Here is a 24,987-nt window from a genome sequence, read left to right as displayed (position 1 = left end):
TGGAACTGTTCATGCTGGCTTAGATGGTTTGCCCTAATTTCAGAAAGAAAATCATTCTACTTTGCAAGGCATGACATTTAATTATAACATTTAATTGATCTGAACATGATTAAGAAAGTGAATAATAAATGGTTCATTTGGGGTTATTTAAAAGTTTAGACTCAGAGACTCAGGAATTTTAGGTGGATTGGGTTTTCTAAATTATTTTTATGGAAAACATTCTGATTTTATAAACCTTTTTTTTCTTATCCTAACTTTAAAATTTTAGATCATGCACTTTACCAGGAAAATAGTCTATCGATAGTTACAGCTGATATCAAACCTAGTCTTTCCTTCTTTATCTTTTTCAATATGACTTTGAGATGAAAAATTCACACTTCTGAAGTATCAAGAGAATTGCCAGACTACATAGGTCTGTGATTGTAATAAAAATAGTGTGATCTCTTTGGGAGCAACTCTCCTGGGAGAGGTATAAATTTATTCTCTCTGAGCCATTGGGAGTTCTTTCTCTGGTTTACACACAGGCTACTGACACAAATTGAAGGGCGTCTAGTCCAGAGTTTTGCTTTAAATAAATAAATAACGTATCTTGGATTCTTGGCACAGTCAGCTCAAAAGAGCCTGCAAGGATGAATCTTGGCAAATAAATACCCTAAACTCACTGTCCTCTCTCCCTCAGATCTTGTAAGAGGATCCCAAGAAACTGGTAGAGTATAAGGGAACCTTTCCCTTTGGTCCATATAGGTCAGCTGCCCAAGGCAGAGGCAGTATGGCAGGTGCAAAATGGATCTGGAAGGCTGTGGCAGATTGTGTTTTCCAAAGATGGCTGCAGCAACATATCTTATCCAACATGCTCTTATTGCAGCATGACTTTAACACTGCTCCCTACCAAGTAGTAAAATCTATCCCTCTCCTCCTGAAATTTAGTATACTTTTGTGAATGTCTTGACCAATAAAAAACAATAGGAGTGATGCAGTATAATTCCTGAAGCTAGTTTCTAAAAATGTATGCACTTCTACCTTGTTCCACTAGCACAATTACTCTTGGTATCCAGCCACTATAGTATTAAGAACCCTATGCAGCTGTGGACAGGTCCTTCTCAATAGGAACCAAGGTCCCAGCCCACTGGTCCTGCTGAACTCCCAACAGCCAATGCCAACTTGCTGGTCAAATAAACAAGCTTGCCAGTTTCCAATCAAGCCCCCCACCTAGTGAAGTGTCCAATGGAGATGAGTCCTCAATGATGCCTGTTCAACTTACACATTACTGAGCAGAAAAAAAATGATCATTTTCTAATCCACTAAGATTTGGGGTAATTTGTTATATAGCAATAGTAATTGAAACTCAAAGTAAATTGAAACTCGAATGGCATTTGGCATAACATGATCAAGTTTCTATGAAACAGTGGCTCTTTATTCCTTCATATCAGTGTGTTTCTTTTCTCTTATGTAACATTCATATCATTCTACAAGAGGCAGATCTACTCTCTATACTTGCAATATAAAGGTAAGACAAAAATAATGAGATTTGATCCACAAGTTAAACTGTTACCCAGAGTAAGCTCTTTTGACTTGAAATATTTTAATTCAATGCAAGAATTGTCACATCAATCAAGAGTAATCGTAGAATGACTGAGGTTGATTAGCAGTAAATTTATGTATGTATCTATAGCAATTTATCACCATGTTGAATTATGTCAATGACTGTTTCTTTTAAAATTATGATGAGCACACCAAGGCAATGTCATGTCAAGGAAATGAGCCTTGTGCTTGACACATAGTACCTGTTTCACAAATACTAGTTGTCTTGCCCATCTCTCAAGGTGAAAATATGTATAAGAGTATTGCTTTCAGCTTATGAGTTCAGCAGTATACAGCCTACACAGCCTACCTAGATTATTAGAGTTAGGAGAAATCAGAGCAATTATCTGAAGTCTTTTATACCTTCAAGAAGAGTAAAGATGAGGAATGCAATATCCCAGGAGGTTTAATAATTTTTTTACCCTAACTGCTCATTGGAATCACCTAGAGAGTCTCCTCTTTCTAGTCCATTTTAATTTCTAATTGTTCTGGATGTGACCTAGGTGTTTCTGGTATTTTCTTAAAAAGATTTCCCAGGTGAATTTACAGTACAGCCAGCACTGAGAACTAATGGGTTTAGCAAACTGGATAGCACAGTGTTTTTCAAAACACAGACTCTGTACTCAACAGGTAGCATTAAATAATATAATATAGAATGAGAGAGTCATTCTATTTTCAATTTTATTTCAATCATTTAGATTAAATCAAGGAGAATGGCCAAGGCGGGTGGATCACTTGAGGTCAGGAGTTCAAGACTAGCCTGGCCAATATGGTGAAACCCCATCTCTACTAAAAATACAAAAATTAGCTGGGCATGGTGGCACATGCCTGTCATCCCAGCTACCCAGAAAGCTGAGGTGGAAGGATCATATGAACCCAGGAGACGGAGGTTGCAGGGTGCTAAGATCATGCCACGGCACTCCAGCCTGGGTGACAGAGTGAAACTCCATCTCAAAAATAAATAAATAAATAATAAATAATAAATAATAAATAAATAGTTAAACATGATATTAGGCCTTTCATTAGCTATTTTCTAATACTTGCTAATCTTTAATTAACAGAGCAAAAGTCTCCGGCTCAGGGACTTTGACAGTGTCCAGCTTAGTGAGCGTTTAAATTATTTTGGACAGTGTCTATTTATATAATTTTCTACTCATTATATTAATTTTGCTAGGTAACTATTATTTTGGTGAGCAGATTTCCATTTAGGATAAAAATATACATTTTATATGTCAATTCCCACATTAAGTTGAAGAAAGTTAATCAGTTTAAGAAAAATTAAGTAATAATAGAACATTTGGTACCAGGATATGGCAAAAACAATTGTGAAGACGTGACTCTAATGATTTAAGTGTAGAAAACACTGGGTTAAGATTGCTGGGACAGCAGACTAGGCATCCTGAGATCACCAATTCTTACTCCATCAAAATCAACACATCGCACTGGCCAGAAAAAAAAAAAAAATTCCCAAGTTGTTAATATGAACTTGATGTTGAAATTAAAAAGCAGATACCTTTGAGGCACCGCGGCACTTGACACAACCTAAAATAGGCATGAAGTGCCTTCAACCAAGTTTTTGTGATCTTTGATGTGTCTGTCACTCTTTTAAAACACTTATGATGGAACAAGCTGGGACTCAAAATCCTGTAATGGAGCAATTATTCCAGTTTATTGGTACCCAAGAAAGTCAAGCAAATTTTGATATTAACTGATTGCATCTTACCTGTCTTAAATATCACCTGTTCAGACAACCATGTGACAGTTGAAACTGGTAATCAGTCAGAAAAATTAAAACTGTTTACAATGTTAGGGCCTGTTTTCATGTTTCAGTGACTGCCAATTCTTTCTGCTTTTTGGATGAGCAGCGTACATTAGTAACGAAGGTGAACTTGATGCAGCCATTTGGCATTGGTGGGGGCAAGGTTTAATCTGTGTAGTCAAAAATGCAGAGGTGGGCCATGTCACCACCTGTTCCTTCCGGGAGTTTTACAGAGGAAAACGCCAACCAGGTTCCAGAAGGAACTTACAGGTTCGACTGTTTTCAAGGCACCTGGAGATGATTTACATGTAATGTCAGGGTTTGGAAGACAACCCAGTGAAGGAATGAATGATTAATATTGGAAGCACTGCAATAACAGGCTGTGTAAAGTCATAAAGAAAGAGGACTGCTTACTCAACCTCGGTTCCAAATAGCCATCAAAATGTAATTTTTTTTCTTAAACTGGAAAATTATGCTTCTTGGCAGTCCAGCGGCACCATTTACATTGAGAGTGCTTACTAGTGAATTCATTTTTTGCTTATGATTTATTATACTGAAAGTTTGTACAATATTTGCAAGGTTCAAGAGGTTCCCCTAATTCCAAAGTTTATTTTAAACCTTGATTTTAGCATTTGGTAGATATCACAATGTATTTTCAGCCTACCTGTAATTAGTGATGATCTTTCTGCTTGTTTATTTTTATCTGGTATGGGTTATCAAATCAGGTAGTGTTTTCTTTCTTTAGTGCAGAGTGGTTTTTAAATTACATCAAAAATTCCATTAGTGTCATCATCTAAGAAAATACAGGGAAAAGTTAATCATATCCTCTCCTATTTCATTTGATACACACTGGCTTTTCCCTTACCATTTATTTCAAGGATGCTTTGGCTTACAAATCCATTTACTGTTAATACTTGTAACATATTATGGAAATATGATTTGTTTTTTTCCTAAGACAAACCTATATGATTAGATGGACAAATAATTGACTAATAAAGTAATCCTAGCTAAGTTTAATAGGTATTGTAAAACTACAAAAAAGAAAAAATATTACTGTCATTAAGATGTAAATATGAACTTGAAGTCAGCTACAGTGAACTTTTTATTTTCTGGGGACAGATTAACTATTTGTGGATTAACTTTACCCCTGACATCCCTATCCCCTGTCCACCCCATTCAGCTCTCCTTCTTGAGTTACTCAAATAAACCGTGTTCTTACCTACCTTAGGTCTTTGCACATGCCTAAGTACCCTAGTGTAGTTTATTTTTTTACCCACTTTTCCTGGACAACTTCTGCTCATAGGTTAAATCTTAGCTCAATGAGCAGTTCACTGAAACCCCAGAAAGTTCTAGATTCCCCCAATGTACTTTGAGTTTACATTACATTATAATTTTACATTGATTTGTGTAGTCATTTCATTAATGCCTGTCTTCCAACTCTATGCCCTATGAACATAAGGACTGTTTCTTTTTTCTTGCCTTCAGCATCGTATTCCCAGCAACTAAAGTAGAATAGTTACTTTATAAACAGTTTTTGAATGAATGATCTTATTTTTAATAAGTGGTGCTTTGAAAAAGGAACTCGATTTGTATAACTTAGAGGATCATATCCTACTTCTTACACTCCTACGTAAGATACTGGAATAGACTTCTCTCACTTCCAAAAACTCCTTTCCTGAGTAAATTGTGGACAGCAGCATAGAAAAAAAGCTGTGCTTTCCGGAAAACAGAATTACACTAGTGGGCTTTGAGGGGAAGTTTTGAGCAAAATAGAGATATGAGGAGAAGAAAATAAAGCTATGAATTTGCACCTTCTCAATTCTGGTCCCTTCCTGCTTGAGGAGGTGGGGAAAAAGGAAGTTTCAGAAAATAATGCAAACAAAGACAAACTAATTTAACAGATAAGCTATTTTTTATTCAAAGTATTATTAGTGTTTCTAAGAACTTGTCCAAAGATGGTTAGTGTTGTGTTACTTGAATTATTTTATACTCTAAAGAATGGCAAATATGTTTCTTATTATTTCTAAATATTAGATGCAAGTTTATCTATAAATATGGTAAATAATCCATCTAGGACTATTTCATCCCATTTCAACTAATTTTACTGAGTTTTTTTTTTTTGGACATTTCTCTCTCACATCCTTTATCACATTTAATTCATGACTAACTGTATTCTCTAACAATGACAAATTGATGGGGGAAAGAATTAGTTTGACATAAGTGAAACTTCCTCTTTGGAGTTTCTTTTACCTTTTTTTTCTTAAATGCCTGGGAATACTCAATTGCATCTTGATAAGAAATGATAAGATATGCTAATAACATTTTAATTAAATTACTATTAATTAAATGTTTAATTCCCATGAAAGAAGTTGGAGTTTGGAATTAGAGTCATGTTACTTGACTTCTCCCATCTATGACCCTATTGAAAGCTGAGCATTTAGGGGTATAGTTGTGCATAATCATAACTGCATTTTGGTAAGCATTGCATTCTACCAAGAAATGAACAAGTCATAAGAGGATAGCCCAATTCATTTTCACAAAATGAGCACATTCAAGTGACCAGCACTGAAAACAGAAACAGAAGATGACCCGCATCCTAGATGTCCTCATGGTGCTTCATCCCAAAACTACCATACCTCCAAAGGTAGCCACAGTCCAGCCTTCTCATATGATCGGTCATGATCAAATACTCCTTTCCATCTGGTTTATATCCTTCATGCTTTTGAAACTCAACCATGTTGATCTGTGTAGTTGCAGTTCATTCATTTTCATGGCCTAATAGCATTTTGTTAAATGATTATTCCACTACCTATTTGTCCATTCTACTGTTATAGGGTTGTTTCTATTTTTAGCTATTATGGATAATAATTATAAACATTCTTGTAAAAAATGTCTTTTGGTAGACAGATGCATGCCATTCTGTAGGGCATATACTTAGGAATGGAATTGATGGGTCATAAATTATATGTATGTCCTGGCTTCGTAGATGCTTCTAAACAATTGTCCAGAGTAATTGTACCAAATCTACACTCCTTTCAGCAATAAGAGTTCCAGTTCCACATCTTCAGCAGAACTTGGAAGTGTCTGTCTCTTTCATTTTGCCGCCGTCTACACATGGCATATGCCATGTGATTTTATTTAACCTTTGTGGATTACACTTTCTAAATTTGTAAACATAACTTGTTTCACATGTTTACACCACCTTTTTACCCTGACTTGAGTTTACATCCTAGAAAGCAAGGGCTGTGTGTTAGACACTTCTGTGTCCTTGAATGAATCTAACGTAGCAAGCAATGGATGCGCTTTTGTTAAGATAAATCTTGTCTCTATGTAGTGCTCCCTTAAAAGATCATAGAGTGGGGGAGAGATAGCATTAGAAGAGGAATAATACAAATATATTTTATTAATGGAGACAAAAAATAAGGAGAGGATCTCTCTTATTCTCTGTCAAATTGTATTCTCCTTTTATGTATTCATACACTCGATTCCATGTTGGGGCTGAAAAAAAATCATTTCCATTTCTACTTGTTTTAGTTAATTGCTTCCTTTTTTTACTGTGCAGTGTAAAAGGATAATTAAAAATTATATTTCCCCTGACTACATTTCTTTAGGAAGATGGCTTCATTTTTATGATGCAGCTATTTGTCTTCACCTGTCAGTGCCAAGAGTGAACAGAAGTCAAAAGTCCACCACCAAACTTTTCCTTACTCCTTCAAGAAACAAAGCCAGCCATTGTGCCTAAAAGGTGTATCCAGATATGTGAGGACATAAAGTCCTGACACAATTCTCTTTTACCCAGATGCCTTCAAAATAAGCAAATAAAGGTTGGCAAGAATAACAACCTTACCCCAATGCCTTAGATGGCATTTAATAGTAACAGTTTTTCACCGAAAATAAGAGATTTCCATAGAAGTGATAATCAACCTCCTATGAGTATATGAAGCTCGTAAGACCTAAGAGTTTCTAAAGGTCAGCAAGCATTAAAGGTTTTTGTCCTGGGGATACATTTCTAAATAACCCCAGGAGAAGGAGAGGGAGAGAGGGAAAGAAAAAAGTTTTAACTTGATGAAAGTAAAACATGCAAGCTTAACAGTTTCTGGATTATCATTTAATTACAACTATCAATCATTTCCCATCTGTCTTCTTCCAGTTCTCACAAATTTCATGTAAAACTATGCAATACAACTAACAGAGAACATGCAACCCATTAAGAATCCTAAAGATGGGAAGCAATATTTAAGAAATTACCCTAAGGAAGATTTTAGGAAATTACCTAAAAATAGGATAGTAGAATTCATCTTACAATATATACTACAAAAATTCAAGACTAAAACTTTTCTTTTAATTAAGATAAACGCTACTTATTGCTTCTTTCTCTTTACCAGTTCTGACATGAACTGATGATCATTTTCCAAGGGCTTTGGTTTCGAAATCATATGACTTATTACAAGTCATATTTTTACTAATGTGTGAAACTGGCTTGCAGTTAGTCATTTTATTAACACGATTTTACATTCTCTTAAAATGAGGTCCATTTAACAATTGAGCTTTTAGAAATATAATTGCTCTGTTAATTAGCTCTTGGGAATGCCAGCAAATGTCTTTAAGGACAGCTGTTATTATTATTTATTTTTTGGAGGCGGAGACAGAGTCTTGCTCTGTCAGCCAGGCTGGAGTGCAGTGGTGTGATCTTGATCTCGGCCCACTGCAACCTCCACCTCCCAAGTTCAAGTGATTCTCGTGCCTTGGCCTCCCAAATAGGTGAGATTACAGGGGCACGCCACCACACCCAGCTAATTTTTGTATTTTTAGTAGAGATGGGGTTTCACCATATTGGCCGGGCTGGTCTCAAACTCCTGACCTCAAATGATCTACCCACCTCAGCCTCCCAAAATGCTGGGATTACAGACTTGAGCCACCGCGCCCGGCTAGCTGTTATTTTTAAGGTTTAAAATGTTTTAATTTCTTCTTATTGAGGGGTTCATGCTTTCATGCTGACTGTCCCTAACTTCTGCAGCCAAGGAATTAAACAGCGTTAGGCTTTTTAAGCTCCAATGTGTTCAGAAAAGTGTTTCAACCATGGTAATCCGCTTGTCATGCTGCATTTATCTCCCACTAGATACCCACATGTGTCCCTCTTCTTCTCAGGCAGATAATTGCAAAGGGGTTGGAACCAGAGAAAAGAGTTGAGCTGGTGCTGTGCAGTGGATATAAAAAGAAGTGTCACCCTGGTGCAAGTAAATAGACTCTGAGACTGTAATCTCTGCCCTTATTTATTTTTGAAACCATAAATGCCCAGGAGGAAGCTTGTTGTTTATTTGGCTACAGAAATCTTTGACTGCAGTCATGTATGGTTTTTAACTTGTTTATATTTCGATACATTCCATTGTAGCAATCTACTCTCTTATACCACCTTGGTTTGCTCCCTAAATATAGTTTTCATTGCAATGTTGTTGTTTTTGGCCATAGACTTCAAACTTCTTTGTGTTTTTTTAAAAAAATAACAGTGTATTCATTACCTGTTTTCCCAACAGAGTTCATCTGGTGATTTAATGATCAGAAACATTCAGCTGAAACACAGTGGGAAATATGTTTGTATGGTGCAAACGGGGGTGGACAGTGTTTCATCTGCTGCTGACCTCATAGTAAGAGGTAAAACATTTATGCCCCCTTGAGTCTGTAACTTCACATCTTAACAGCATTCCTTACTGGAGGAAAAACCATGATGAGATAGTATGTGAGCATACGAGTTATAATATTGATTTCATCCCCCCTCATAGACCACAGAATATGACAATAGGGGTGAGTGCTAATTCAAAGAAATAAAAATCTCAACTCTGCCCTTCAAATAGCTCTCACTGTAATTGGCATTCCACAGCTGCTGCCAAGCTGACGTGTTTTTGAGCATGTCATTAATTCAGTGATTGTATTTAATTTGAGAGAGAATATTGTGCAGTGTGTTTGCTTCCAAAATAATCAGGATTTGGGAATAATTGTATGTAGGACAGTTTTCTAAAAATACAAAAAAATTATCAGGATTATTCAGAATGACTGAGAAAATTTGCCAACCTGAGCTGCTGCCCAGGATACTGATTTGCTACTGGGCTGAAAAATGACCAGAGTGTGTCATAAAATAAAACACATCTAGATATCAGATTGGGGAACTACAGAGATACACCAGTGGATTAAAGGGAAAGGCATCACACCAGGAGCAGAGGACATTGAATTTAGAAAGGTACAGGAATCCTGCTGAACAGAGGCTTTTAAAAGTGAATATCATCTGCAATCAGAGAGTATTATGGTTTGGGAATTACTGCCTCACATCCAAATTTAAGATCTAACAACAGAAATGCGGGGAGGGAGAGTAGAGGGAAGTAGTTGTTCTATTACCAGGTAAATGGCCTTTTCCCTAAGTTCTTCTGAAATTGGGAAAAGTCAGAGATATTGAAGTGGTCATGTGACATTCTCTTCTCTTTGATAGGAGAGGATGACATTTATGGAATTGCTACTCAATGTTTCCATTTGTGCCTTCCTTAGGTTCACCTGGACCACCAGAAAATGTGAAAGTAGATGAAATTACAGATACAACAGCCCAACTCTCTTGGAAAGAAGGTAAAGACAACCATAGCCCGGTTATATCCTATTCTATCCAGGCTCGGACACCTTTCTCCGTGGGTTGGCAAACCGTCACAACAGGTAAAGCAGGAGAGGCAGATGTCATCTGCACACATATAAATGGATTTCAAGTCAATGCTAAAGCAGGCAGACTCTTACCTCTGAAATATTCCTTTGTAGTGCCTGAGGTCATCGATGGGAAGACACACACAGCCACTGTAGTTGAGTTAAACCCATGGGTGGAATATGAATTTCGGGTTGTAGCCAGTAACAAAATTGGAGGTGGAGAACCCAGTTTACCCTCAGAAAAAGTAAGAACTGAAGAGGCAGGTTAGTGTTTTTTGTTTTTTTTTTTCTGAGTAATGGATTAATAGATTTCTGTGTACTTCCATTTCCCTTGGCCCTGAACTCCAGGCCAGCAGGGGGTCAGCCTCAATAATCCATTGTTGCAGTTATCTGACCTTTCTAATGGCAGAACTGGCCATATGGCATTTGTCAAAAGAAACACATGTAAGTGACTCTGATGTAGTGTGACATTTCCAAGAGTTCAGTCCATTGTAAACGATCATTAGTGCATGTGAGTGAATATGTTTTTGTCACTTAAGGTTATAATTACTATCTGACATAGTTACCCTGTTAACAAGGGAAGTGCTGTTTTCATTTATAACAAGCATTGGCAAATTGGTAGGATAATGACATTTGGGAGTTCTGCTGCTAGGAAATCTCATTTTGCCACCAAGCTTAGTGAAGGAGCTTAAGCAATTGATGAATAGGTATATTTTGTCACTTCAAGTGTTGAATTAAGAAAAAATCATTGATAGGAATTTCCATGTGAGACAACTATTCACATAGACCATAAGACTGCTTTTATTATTCTAGAAATATCCTAGCATTAAAACTCAAACTAGAAAGTGTACATAGCATCACATTATAGGGACAATTGAGACCTAAAGATTGCCTTTTCAGAATCTGTAATATTATTTAATATTAACTAAAATGAAGTTTGAAATAGAGCTGGTATATCACTTTAGGAACTCAGCTAAGATGGAAGTCATCAAATATGTTTCAGTAATTTTCATGATGCTGTTTCACTCAGAACAATGCACATAATGTTTATGCTAGGAAATATGAGAAATAGAGGAACTGTGCTTGCCCTGGTGTTCTGGTCATTTGTTCACACAACACATATTTTAGGGAGCATCCTCTCTGTGCTCAGCACTTTCTAGATATTGCAAGTACAGCTGTGACCATACCAAAGACCCACCTTCATGGGACTTCTATTCTAGCTGTGTCATGGGGTTCACTAAGCCTAAAGTTCTCAGTGAGAATCTGATACCCCTGTGAAGTTTATAAATAATACCTCAAAACAAGATTCGAGGGTTTGAGTCTGGGTCATCCTTACATATAGCCAATGTTGTTCTCAGAATTATATTCTACTTGGAATAGTCACAAGCTAAACATTCATGCTGGATTGATTTCCCATCATCTCTGGTGAATCACTTTTTCTTGTTTTAACTCTCATACTAGCAAAGTATCTTCCAACTTGGTCATGTTTTTATTACTGTTTGAGAGATTTTGAATTTTTTTATGATTTCATGTAAATATGTTGTTTGATGATCTCATAAAAATATATAAATGTATATAATATATAAGTATATGTACATAAACACCCATATGTATGAATAATGTGCCAATGATGAAATTATTTTAAATATTAAAAAAACATTGCATTGTCTTTTAGATAAATATTACTAAATGCAAGTACCATTTCATCTCTGTTTCTCTGACCTGTATAGTTCCAGAAGTGCCTCCTTCTGAAGTCAATGGAGGAGGCGGAAGCCGGTCTGAACTTGTGATAACCTGGGATGTAAGTGTTTGGGCAGCATCTTCCCCATCAGGGTCTTGCTGTTCTCATGATCATTATGGCTTCCCAGGTGGTGGTGCCAATGATGCAGGTGGTGGTGGTAGTGCTGAGGGTGTGGCTGGTGGGTGCTGCTGCTGCTGGTGGTAATATAGGTGGTGATGGTGGGATTAGTGGTAGTGGGGCTGGTGGTGGTGGTTGTAGCCTTAGTAGCTAATATTTTTTGACACTTTCTCTGAGCCACCCACTATTCCCAGCATTTAGCATGTATTTTCCTCATGTCATCCTTGCAACAATTTACAGATGAAAATACTCAGGCTCGGATATAAGAAATAATTGGCCCAGGGTCACCTGGTTGGTAGACATAGAGATGAGTTATGTTGCGGCTGTTGCCCCTCAAGCTCCCCTTATGACTTTCCAAGCAGCTGTGCAGCCCCCACTGGTGAAGTCACCTATTCCAACAGGTGCTTGAGTTTGTTTCTTTCCTGGCCATTCTCCCAGCCATTGGTTTACATCATCAGTAGGAAAAAGGTTAATAGGTTTGAAGTCAAAAAGTACTAGAATTACCTGCATTTTTTGAACATGTTGATGATGTGTCAATAAAATTTTTGACATGACTCAAGTATAGCTTTGAGTTTAATTCGTTAATATTTTTTTCCTTTTTTTTGAGACAGTCTTGCTCTGTTGCCCAGTCTGGAGTGCAGTAGTGCAATCTTGGCTCACTGCAACCTCCACCTCCTGGGTTCAAGTGATTCTCCCACCGCAACCTCCCCAAATAGCTAGAATTACAGGCATGCGCCACCATGCGTGGATAATTTTTGTATTTTTAGTAGAGACGGAGTTTTGCTATGTTGGCCAGGCTGCTCTCAAACTCCCAACCTCAAATGATCGAGCTGCCTTGGCCTCCCAAAGTGCTAGAGTTACAGGGATGTAATTCATTAATTTATAAATTAGTATTTACTTCCTTTTTTTTTTTTTTTTCTTGATGGAGTCTCTCTCTGTCACCCAGGAGTGGCGTGATATCGGCTCATTGCAATCTCTGCCTCACAGATTCAAGCAATTCTCCTACCTCAGCCTCCCGAGTAGCTGGGACTGCAGGCGCATGCCACCACGCCCGGCTAATTTTTGTATTTTTAGTAGAGACAAGGTTTCACCATATTGGACAGGCTGGTCTCAAACTCCTGACCTCGTGATGGCCACTTGCCTTGGCCTCCCAAAGTGCTGGGATTACAGGCGTCAGCCACCGTACCAGGCCTTTTTTTTTTTTTTTTCCAGTTTTACTTAATTGTTCTTAATCACCATTTTAATGTTTCTTCTCATAAAGTCAACATTAAGAATTAGATAATTTTTATTTGACTTAAGAGATCAGATATTTTCAACTGAAAGTATATCTTACTATTAGAAACTCAGACTTGAGCCATAAGATGATCAGCTAACTGAATAATCACAGAAAATTCCAGTTCATTATCTGGATGGCTATGAAATGGTGACATATGTCTGTTTAAAAGCAGCTGACATGACTCTCCTACTGATGTTTTTCTCCTTTTTTCATGCAACTGCTTAATACAATGTAGATGATTATTTGATGACTTTTACAAATAAATGCCTGTGGATTACAGCTGCATTCATTTTTGCCTTGCCCTTATGTGTAAGGGTGATTCAGTATGTCTTTCCTTTATAGCCAGTCCCTGAAGAACTACAGAATGGTGAAGGTTTTGGGTATGTTGTTGCTTTCCGCCCTCTTGGGGTTACCACCTGGATCCAGACAGTGGTGACATCCCCTGACACCCCAAGATATGTCTTTAGGAATGAAAGCATCGTGCCATATTCACCATATGAAGTTAAAGTGGGTGTTTATAATAACAAAGGTGAAGGACCATTTAGCCCAGTGACAACAGTGTTCTCTGCAGAAGAAGGTATGGAAAACATGACTGTGTATCAGTTCCGCCTAATAATAATTATTTGTGCTCCAAAAACTGATTTGGAGTCTCGTTTTGACTTCAAATATATTTATTCCAAAGAACAATCATCCAGGTAGTAGTTAGATTCCCAGTGCAAGTCATAAAGATCAATCATAAATGACTTGAAGTATAAGACTTAATGGATAGTTAGAGGATGTAACCGTGAAAGGAAAATAAAACCTCAGGACCCCAATTCACTAGGCCAAAAGGAAGAAATTAAGCTGAAAGCCAAGTCATGCAAGAAAATGCCTTTCCTTTTGTTCCTAACCAGATAGTTACAGATAAAAGGTTAAATCTCTCTACAGGTAGCTACTCCATGTTCGCCTTGCCTTATGTAAAGTGCTGATTTACTGAGCAGGAGACCTAATTGATTAGCCTCCTATCTGCTCCTTTTCCCTTGCAACATGTGGATTACCATACCCTTCCTCTTTCCACTGCAGCCCACTCTAAATATTAAAGCCCTCAGATTCACCTTTGGAAATGGACACAGACCACAGACTGTTTCTGTGCACCCGTGTTTTTTTTTTTTTTTTTTTTCTGGGCATGTCCTTAACACCTTGATAAAATAAATCCCAAAATTGATTGAGACCTGTCTCAGATCATAACCATCAATTTAAAAATCTGTTTATGAGGAACAGTTCCTACGTTCCAGCTTGTGAAGCAAGGAAAATCACAGCCTTACCTTGGGGTAATAAAAATATACCCCTTGGAGCTACCCTAGTCCTAAGTTGTATAGTGGTTCCCATGGCCTGAGAAAAGGATGTTACTGGATGAAGAGTCAGGAGCAGCGGTATCTCATTCAACAGACATGCAATGTGCAGGTTTGAGGGATATGAACCTGCTGGTGGAGATACAGACATACTTCACTCTGGACCCATTCTGTTTCTTTGCCTTTCTTTTATACCTGTCTCAGATATTGAGACATCTACATTTTGTCTCATGACCGCTTTAGAAAATAATCAAGGTAAAAGAATTATGCAAAATTGCCATTTCATAGATCAGCAACAACTATTGGCTATCCCATGTAGTTCTACAAAAAAAAAAAAAAAAATGGCAGAAACTAACATGTATTGAAGTTTTACTACTTGCCAGACATTACCTAATTTGATATTTCAAATAAAAAATATAGGCACTATTATTTCCCATTTACAAATGAGAAAATGGAAGCCTTGTGAAAGAGAGTAATAAATTTGCCAAAATTCCTAATAGTAAGTGGTACAGCCAGTATTTTAACCAAGGGCCTTTGCCCTTAACCATTCTGAGCTCACGAAATATATCAGTGTCTCCCCTACCCTCCAGACCTGACAGTAAGTTGCAAAAAGTGGCCTGCAGTTGTCATTCCTAAGAATAGTAAGTAGAGTTGATTTTTCTTCGGATCCCCGCCCCTATTCTTGTCTTCTCACTTTTGGTTGAGTTCTGAGAGGGATTTTTTTTTTTTTTTTAAGGATTATAAAAGTCTTTGCAGAAGAGTCTTAAATTCATAGCCAGACCTCATTTCTAAAAGCTGCCAGGGATTGCAAGGGCAAATCAGGGGTCTGGGGAGTGATGGCCATTATCCAGGGAGTTTTCGGACACTGTTTACCTGTGCATCCAGGACCTAGGTGCTGGCAACTGGAAAAGAGGGGCAGCCACAGCCTCTTACCCATTGTTGCCTCCCTCATTTTTCTTCTCCTCTTATCATTTTTGCTCCCGCTGCAGAGGTAGCTAAAAGTCTTTCTGTTCAAACATGAAAAATGAATTGGGCTTACCTAAGAAAGAAGCAAAAGACTTCTGTGAAATCTACTAGGGTGTCTCTGTGAATACAAGGGAGAGTTATGCAGCAAACCTCACAAAGAACTTCAATCAGAGAAGCCCTGGAACCTCAGAAAATGGTTCTGCTCCTCTAGAGCACCTGCACTGGATCAATGGGCTCCAAGTACTCCTCGACTCTCCAAACCAAGTTTCAAATTCTCAGGAGAGAAAATCTAAGAGGCCCAGCCTTAGATCAGGAATTCATCTTAGCATCAAGCCACCTTGTCTGAGAAGCAGGATCATTTGACAGAGAAATGCACCTGAGGGAGGGGAGATTCCTGCTCAGAGATGGGCCCTGAGAGGGGAGAACCACTGTGAATCCCATAGAATCTCAACAGTGCTTATTACAAAGGGGAATCTTCTTGCTATATGATAAGCCACCTGCATTTCTATCTACTCCTTCAAAAGAGCATGCCATCCACCACATTTCAGTTGTCTCTGTAGGCCTCGCTAGACAAGGTACTCACTCAGTGTTTATTGTGTAAATGAGCTTTACTTAACCTAGACCTTTGTTTGGCAAAATGAAAACTAAGTAGCATTTGTGGGCAGAGAAGTTCCCAAGCAGTAGGAATGAGATGAAGGGAAGGAAATAAAGACAAGGTGAGGAGAAGACAGGCAAAAAAAAAGGAAGATAAGGAAGATGCCAAGAAAGAGGTGCAAGGGAGGAAAGTATAGGTTGCCACAGCTGTTTAGCAAAGAAAAGCCTTTGGCTATGATACCATCTTTTCCTAAGAAACGGAAATGGACCAGTGTCTCTATTTTCAACATATGGTGCCAGAATATTTCATACAATTTTCAAATATGTTAAAATGCTTTTATAAAAATAAGAACATTAATCTGTGTTTTAAACTAACTGCCAAAATTATCATCATATTTCAATTTCTGTTTCCGAACAGAGCCTACAGTGGCCCCATCTCAAGTCTCTGCAAATAGCCTATCTTCCTCAGAAATTGAAGTTTCATGGAACACCATTCCTTGGAAGTTGAGCAATGGACATTTACTGGGCTATGAGGTAATTTCTTTTCCGATTAAATTGTGTATGTGTGTTACCGTGCCACTTTGTCTCCTTGAATTTAAAACCCTTAACAATGACCTCTTATTTGAAGTCTGTCTTTGGCTGAAATTTTTTTATCTACACATTGTTTCATCTGATGTTCGATGTATACTGAATTTAACCAGTTGAATGAAAATAACATTAGTTGGAGTAGAAAAGGAATAAAAAAAGAATATGAAAGGAAATCACGTGTCACATGGGCCAAATATTTTAGATGGGTTGACTAAAAAATAAAGGTGAGATTGAACTGCATTTATCAAGTTCATAGAGTACTTTCATCAACAGGAAGTCACTGTCCTCCAGCTCTTTGTCTTACTTTCTTGGTGGCTTTGTTACATTGTGGGCTTCTTTTATAGGCTCTAGAGAAGCCAGCTGTCTGTAAGATATTTTGAGCCTTCAAAGACCTCTCTGTTTAGTGAAATAGGATGAAACATCTGAAACAGGATAATGTAAGACCAAATATAATGAAGGTCTGACTAGGTCACCCAAAACAGGAAATGTTTGTGTTGTCAAGAAGGATGGGACATACTGAAAGTCTTCATAAGGGTAGTAAGGCTTAACAGGACTTTCAAGGGAAAGTAAGTAAAGGTGGAAGGAGTAGAAAACATTCTGGATTAGGCATGGCATGATAGAAAAGCAGAGGAGTAGAGGCCCACCTGCCAAAGGTTCCTGTTTGGAAAGGTGACTTCAAATAGGCATGGGAGGACCAGGTCACAGGTGGCTTTAAAGGCTAAGAAGAACCATTTGAACTGGGTCCCCCATTTAGTAGTGAGCAGTTAGCGGAAACTGGAAGTAGTAGAGCTGAGAACTGGCAAGATAAATAAAATTCAAAGAAGATTTTGCCAACAATGACATTGTGGGATTCATAGTTGTGATTTCATCCTACCCACAGCTGTCTTCTTATGAAGCTTCCCTCCAAGCATCCCTGAGGAAGCCTGTAACTCCTGATTCAGTGGCAGGCTTACACAGGCAGGTTTGCATCACAGGGCCACATACCCCTCCACTTGCCAACACACCTTCAAATGAGGGCTCCAGGGTGGTCTCTTGATCAAATGTAAATGCTCTGTGGACTATGAAGCCTAGCAAGTCAGATTCTTGTTTGAGATATTTAAATAAGAAATTATAGAGATTATAGTTAGTGAGTGTAATGCAGTAGTGTGTCAAATTTAGGGCTCAGTTCAGACTTCTCAAACTAAGGCCATGGACAGGCAGGACAAAGCTAATCTGCAGAGATGAGATACACTGTCATGCATCCCTAAAGAATGGAGGAGACAAGGGCCCATGGAACCTGCAAGAGGGCAGAATAAGCCAGGTGTGGTGGCTTGCGCCTGTAATCCCAATACTTTGGGAGGCAAATGCAGGAGGATTGCTTGAGCCCAGGATTTCATGACTGGCCTGGGCAACTTAGTGAGACCCCATCTCAACAAAATATACAAAAATTAGCCAGGCATGGTGACACACGCCTGTAGTCCTAGTTACTTGGGAGGCTGAGATGGGAGAATTGCTTGAGCCCAGGAGGTCGAGGCTTCAGTGAGCCATCATCCTGCCATTGCACTGTAGCCTGGATGACAGACTGAGATTCTATCTCAAAAAAAGTGGGGGCAGCCAGAATAAAGTAGCTCTTTGACAGTCATTCAGTTATCATATGACTTGGCTTTATTCTTTTTCATAATGTAACCTTGCCCTTCTTTTTAATAGATTCTCCTTATATTTGAACTGCCTTGAAAGAGTTTCTGTTCCTTGCAACCAAACAAGCGTCGACTTGAATTAATATTAACAAATTAAGAAAAGAAAGGATAGGGAATAGAGCAATGATGCTCAAAGTATGGACTGTGAACCCCCTACAGCAGAATTACCTGAAGGTGTTGTTAAAATTGAGCTCCCACAGCTCTCCCAGGACCCACTCAATCCAAACATTTAGGACTAGGTCTTGTTAGTGTGTATTTTTAGTAACTATCTGTAAGGAAACATCTTCCTGCACAGTTAAACATAATAAACACTGGTCTTGACAGAGAAGCCTGATCAGAGACAGAATAGTCCGGACTTAAGGAAGAGAAAGAGAGTATGAAGAAGTAAAACACCACATAAATACAGGAGAACAACTTAATGCGCATCTTTTAAAGGAAGCCAGGAACAGCTGGATGGAAGATTCCTTTAATTCCATGACAATAGATGAAAGCAATGAAAGATGATGGGGAGCCAACAGTAGCTCCCTTGTGGTTAAAGAACTGGCAGTGGCATTGGCAATGGAGGTAAAGATATAGGGGATGGAAGGAGCACAGCGGTAAGGGATTGTGGCTCTGAGGCCAGTCCCATAGCAAATCCCAATTCTACCACTTGCCAGCTGTGTTTGGAAAATTACATAAACTCTGTGATCCTCGTTTTCCTCACCTGTAGAATGGGGACAATAATAGGCCTAACCTCATTAGGATATTGGGAGGATTGGATAAGATTAGGTATGTAATGAGATTCTCATAATTTCTGGCTCTTTATTTATTTATCTATCTATTTATTTTTGAGACGGAGTTTCGCTCTTGTTGCCCAGGCTGGAGTGCAGTGGCATGATCTCGGCTCACCACAACCTCCCACTCCTGGGTTCAAGCAACTCTCCTGCCTCAGCCTCTCTAGTAGCTGGGATTACAGGTGCATGCCACCACGCCCAGCTAACTTTTGTATTTTTTAGTAGAGATGGGGTTTCTCCATGTTGGTCAGGCTAGTCTCTAACTCTCGACCTCAGGTGATCTGCCTGCCTTGGCCTCCCAAAGTGCTGGGATTACAGGAGTAAGCCACTGCACCTGGCCAGTTTCTGGCTCATCATAATAAACAGTCAGTAGGTGTGAGACATCCCTCAGAAGAATTTTTGAGATATTAATATATCTATTTCTCTCCAGTAAATATTCTGTAGCAAATAATTGACAGTAATCTCCCTTAACTCAAGGGATTATGCCAAAAGCTATCAAAAGGAGTTGCCTGCAAGACACTTCCCTTCCTAGCTTTGTTTCAAAAGTTCAGGCCATTAGGCAGATTGTTCCATGTTTCTTGGAGGGTCAGAGGAGGGAAATTGCAACTGAGGAAAACATAGAAGAGAAATTTCCAATGACATTGGCAGACATAAATGTCTGAAGCTTACAAAGCCTCCTGGGGGCTACATCTTTCTAAAGCAGTGCCCAGGTTGACGGCAAGATTGAACAACTGTGTTTCCCACTCAGCAGTGATTTCTCACTCACCAAACATGGCCCCCAGCTGCTAGAATTAAAGGGCTCAAATCAAACACAAAAATAAGTGATCTTGGGGGCTTTGGGAAGGGAGCCACAGGAATGACTGTGGCTGAATCTCCCATTAGCTGAGCAGGATATGGAATTCAATGTTTGATCAAATTTATTTAAAGAAAATAAATGAACACTGCTGGGCTCAGTGGCTCACACCTGTAATCCCAGCACTTTGGGAGGCCGAGGCGAGCAGATCATGAGGTCAGGAGATCGAGACCATCCTGGCTAATACAGTGAAACCCTGTCTCTACAAATATGCAAAAAATTTTTAGTAGAGAGGAACACTTTTACACTGTTGGTGGGACTGTAAACTAGTTCAACCATTGTGGAAGACAGTGTGGCAATTCCTCAAGGATCTAGAACTAGAAATACCATTTGACCCAGCCATCCCATTACTGGGTATATATCCAAAGGATTAAAAGTTATGCTGCTATAAAGACACATGCACATATATGTTTATTGTGACACTATTCATAATAGCAAAGACTTGGAACCAACCCAAATGTCCATCAATGATAGACTGGATTAAGAAAATGTGGCCCATATACACCATGGAATACTATGCAGCCATAAAAAAGGATGAGTTCATGTCCTTTGTAGGGACATGGATGAAGCTGGAAACCATCATTCTCAGCAAACATATCGCAAGGACAGAAAACCAAACACCACATGTTCTCACTCACAGGTGGGAATTGAACGACGAGAACACTTGGACACAGGGTGGGGAACAGCACACGCTGGGGCCTGTCATGAGGTGGGGGAAGGGGGGAGGGATAGCATTTGGAGACATACCTAATGTAAATGATGAGTTAATGGGTGCAGCACACCAACATGGCACATGTATACATATGTAACAAACCTGCACATTCTTCACATGTACCCTCGAACTTAAAGTATAAAAAAAATAAAAAATTAAAAAATTAAAAATAAATAAATAAAAATACAAAAAATTAGCCGGGCGTAGTGGCAGGTGCCTGTAGTCCCATCTACTCAGGAGGCTGAGGCAGGAGAATGGCATGAACCAGGGAGGCAGAGCTTGCAGTGAGCCGAGATCGCACCACTGCACTCCAGCCTGGGCAACACAGCGAGACTCCGTCTCAAAAAAGAAAAAAAGAAAATAAATGAACACATATGGCAGTCCTCAGGTGAGAGACTGACATGCACACTCACCATGATCAATGTTGTCCTTTACAGAAATCATGACAGGATCATAATTCTTGACCTAGTCGTAACTTGTAAAATAGTTAAGAAAAATAAATGGAAGAATATACATGAATGGCTTGTGGGATTCCAAACCGAACAGAGTGCTAGCAGTCACTGGTGGTTGTTGAACAGCTTAAGGCAGGTAGATGTTGATTTTTTAATATAGTCATGCACTACATAATGATATTTCAGTTTAGGACAGATGACACATACAACAGTGGTCCCCTAAGATTGTAATACCACAATTTTACTTTACCTTTTCTATGTTTATGTATGTTTGAATATACAAAAATGTACAATTGTGTTACACTTGCCTACAGCATTCAGTACAGTAACATGCTGTACAGGTTTATAGCCTAGGAGCACTACGCTACACCATCTAACATAGGTGTGTAGTAAGTTATACCATGCAGGTTCGCATAATTGCACTCTACGATGTTCACACAATGCAACAACCATCTAATGATACATTTCTCAGAATGTATCCCTGTCATTGTAACACATAACTGTATATAAATTTAGGTCAATAAGAAGTCATCCAGATAAGGATATGTTATAAGAAAGGAGAATTACACCATTATTGGTCATACCAAGAAAGAGAGTTTCACTGAAAGACAGAAAATTTAAAAATCCTCATAGAACGTCACACTGTCTAGTTAAGTCCACACCATTTTAGAATTAGACAAACCTGTGTTCAGATCTGCTAGTTTGAATACAAACTCTACAAGGAGAAGGTAACTCAGCCTTTTTCCTCATTGATCTATCCCAAGTGCCTGGAGTAGTATCTGACATACAGGAGGCATGCAAAAAATATATGTTGATTGAATAACTGCAGTTTGGGCTCTGCTACCCTGTTGCTATATGGCCTTGAGCAAGTTGTTCGAGCTCTCCAAGGCTCAGTTAAAATAGAGATAATAATAACTCACAGCATTGTTTGCAAATTAAATGAGATAAAGAAGCTATTGTCAAAATGGCCGAAAGAGACTTAGGGCTTTCACTTTTCTCTGTTTTGAATATTGGGCTTTGGGATGAGATTGTACTGAAGAGAAAAAAAGCAAACCAGTGAAGTAATATATAGTGATGTAGCACAATCCCAGTGTGGGACCCAGTGGCCACCATTTCTAATGCATGCTGATATTGCCATCAAAGTGGGGCACAGAAAGATGAGAAGAGCTATGGGAAAATGGGACTTTCTTGAAATTAATTACAGGTTGAAATGCATTGCCGCTTGCCTGTTTGTGTAAAGAGTAGCAAATAGAATGTCCAAATGTAGCATGAATACAGTATTGAAAGGAAACAACGATTAAACATTTCTTCCCCAAATGCTTGGTAAGTATAAAGAAAAAGGAAACAAGCTGAAAGAAGTACTAATTGGGAAAATCTTACAAAATAGTTTATGTAATTACACCAAGATAAAAATATGTCTTTTCTTAGTTTCAGTAATGATTTAAAAATTAACCTTGGTGGGGGGCGAAGGACTTGGCAGAGTATTTAATTATCAGTCGTGTGGCTAACTTTCTGGGTTGCAGTTTCCCCAGTTTGGCTTTAAAATTGTTAATAGCTCCTTCCTTTCTCTCATCTCAGTGAGGGTTGATCATGTGCCATGTGGCATGCTGAGCACACATCATCATTAGCATCTAGACTAATTTTCTTTCTGATTTGACCAAGCAGTAGTTGAGAAGCTCATTTCCCTGGGCTCCAATTTATTTCATCAGCTAAGCCGTTACACTCAGGCTCAGATCTTTTCTGGTGCCCTTTTGGGTTGGAACAAGAGATACGGACATGATGAAGAGAGGCAGAAGCCTTTAAGTTCATGGATCCTGGGTGCCTGAGGAATGAAAGCTCCCACGTTCTAGTGCAGTATCTACAGTCCATTTTTTTAAAGTCCTTCTCTGTTTTGAAAGAACCAAATTTGGGAGAATGACCTTGATAAATGATTAAAACAAGTCTACACTTGTGAAATGATACAGATTAGCATATTTTGGAGGAATCAGTCTTTTTTTTTTAAGTTTGGCAGAAGAATGTAATTAATGTGCCATAATAGAATGCCAAACTTAAACTTCATTGATGCCTTCTTCCAGCCTCCTGTTCCAAACAGCTGTACGGAATGTGTTCCTGATATTTGAATTAGAATGAAAAAAGATGTAGGCCAGGCGTGATGGCTCACACCTGTAATCCCAGCACTTTGGGAGGCCGAGGAGGGTGGATCACCTTAGGTCAGGAGTTCGAGTCCAGGATGGCCAACATGGTGAGACCCTGTCTCTACTAAAAATACAAAAATTAGCCAGGCATAGTGGCAGGCACCTATAATCCCTGCTACTCAGAAGGTTGAGGCAGGAGAATTGCTTGAACCCAGGAGGTGGAGATTGCAGTGAGCCAAGATCGTGCCACTACATTCCAGCCTGGGCAACACAGTGAGACTCTGTCTCAAAAAAAAAAAAAAAAAAAAAAAGAAAAGAAAAAAGATGTCAAATATGTGAGTACTTTTTTTGAGACTATGAAAATGTCGCTGGAAAAAAAAGACTTATGCATTAGGTCTAATTCCCTGCAATCGGGCAAAGAATTCACTGTAGCACAAGTTGAATGCACATGGGAAAATAGATACAGACAATTGAGGCATACTGAAATAAATATGACAGGCAAAAATGCATTCAAGTGAGTATAATGCAGACTTTTGAAGAGGGTCAAAGGGTTGGTTTTACTGGAGAGAGCCATAGCAGTAGCCTTTTGTGAGTGAGGGTTGATTAAATGGTGCTCTATTCTTTATTAGGCAAAGATATTCCATACCAAATGGTGGCTCAGCATTGGGGAATGCAGGGTAATAAATATCCCAGCCTCTCTTTCCTTCCACCCTCCCATCACCAGCATCCTATTACCTACACCCAGCGAGAAGCCACAGGGCAAAGGAGCCAGACTGACAATAGTTCATACCAGTCAGCTCTCCTAGCGACTGAGAGCAGAGTGAAGAAGAGTGGAAGACAGATCTGGAGTTGTCTTCCTAAAAGACCTTTAATGCATTTTTACCTGCTTTTGATTTATTTAAATGTGTCTGGTCTAACTGCTAAGTTAAAATATTTGTCTTTGAAAATCTGTTAGTATGAACATAATTCTTTTTGTCTATTAAAAGAGTATTTCTGATATAATACCTATTCTTTAATGGCTGAACAATGCCATTTTAATAGATTATTTTTATAAGCTGCATTTCATTTTTAAATTTAAATTAAGTGAAATCTCTGCTGCAGTGGTATTAAGGACTCTTCAAAATAGGAACATTCTTTATGGAAAAATCAAATTACTGGAACTAATAGGGATATTTTTAATTCTGATATTTCTCAACTGTGTTTCTGTTTACTTACCCAAATAAAAATATATTGGTTTGTGAAATGGTTTTATGATTCTGAAGGAAAAAAATTGTATTGCCTCATCAAGAAATTGGAGTTTTGATGTCTCATGGATGAATACAGTATTGAGACTTGAATACGTAGCCTGGCGAATCTCTGCCATAGGAAGGAGGGAGGCATTTTTAAACTATGTTCAGGTCATTCAACAATTCAACAGCAGTTAATGGTTAGTATGTACAGGCCTTGCTGCGAACAGTTAAAGATATGGTGATAACCAAGACAGACAAGCCCCTGCCTCAGGTGTGTGAATCCACCTTAACATCCTTTCCCTCCTGCTGTCTGCTGGGTGAGGAAATGCAGTTAATTCCTGTCCCAGGTGCACATCCTCACTCCCAAACCAAGGCATAGTCACCCACGACTGCTCAAGAAGATAGCCTGTATCTCTCAGGTGTCTGGCAATGAAAAATGATTGAGAACCACAATTCAGTCTTAACAACCCTCTCCCCTGGAGTGGATTTGCCTTTTATTTTTCCTACTCTAAACTCAGAGTGA

The 24,987-nt window shown here is 38.7% G+C and overlaps 1 protein-coding gene across 2 annotated transcripts in view; it reads left to right on the top strand.

Annotated features, from left to right (window-relative positions):
- CNTN3 (contactin 3) overlaps nucleotides 1–24,987 on the top strand; it is a 358,137-nt gene that overhangs the window by 302,903 nt on the left and 30,247 nt on the right. For both annotated transcript variants that reach the window (XM_526232.7, XM_054680802.2), the window contains 6 exons: nucleotides 8,875–8,992; nucleotides 9,878–10,036; nucleotides 10,136–10,285; nucleotides 11,752–11,822; nucleotides 13,498–13,732; nucleotides 16,465–16,580. In XM_526232.7, coding sequence (XP_526232.2) covers nucleotides 8,875–8,992; nucleotides 9,878–10,036; nucleotides 10,136–10,285; nucleotides 11,752–11,822; nucleotides 13,498–13,732; nucleotides 16,465–16,580 — 849 coding nt within the window. The remainder of the gene's footprint in view (nucleotides 1–8,874; nucleotides 8,993–9,877; nucleotides 10,037–10,135; nucleotides 10,286–11,751; nucleotides 11,823–13,497; nucleotides 13,733–16,464; nucleotides 16,581–24,987) is intronic.

The sequence above is a fragment of the Pan troglodytes genome, chromosome 2 (genome assembly GCF_028858775.2).
Source record: "Pan troglodytes isolate AG18354 chromosome 2, NHGRI_mPanTro3-v2.0_pri, whole genome shotgun sequence".
NCBI classification, from domain to species: domain Eukaryota; kingdom Metazoa; phylum Chordata; class Mammalia; order Primates; family Hominidae; genus Pan; species Pan troglodytes.
This window is presented reverse-complemented; position numbering and strand designations above follow the sequence as displayed.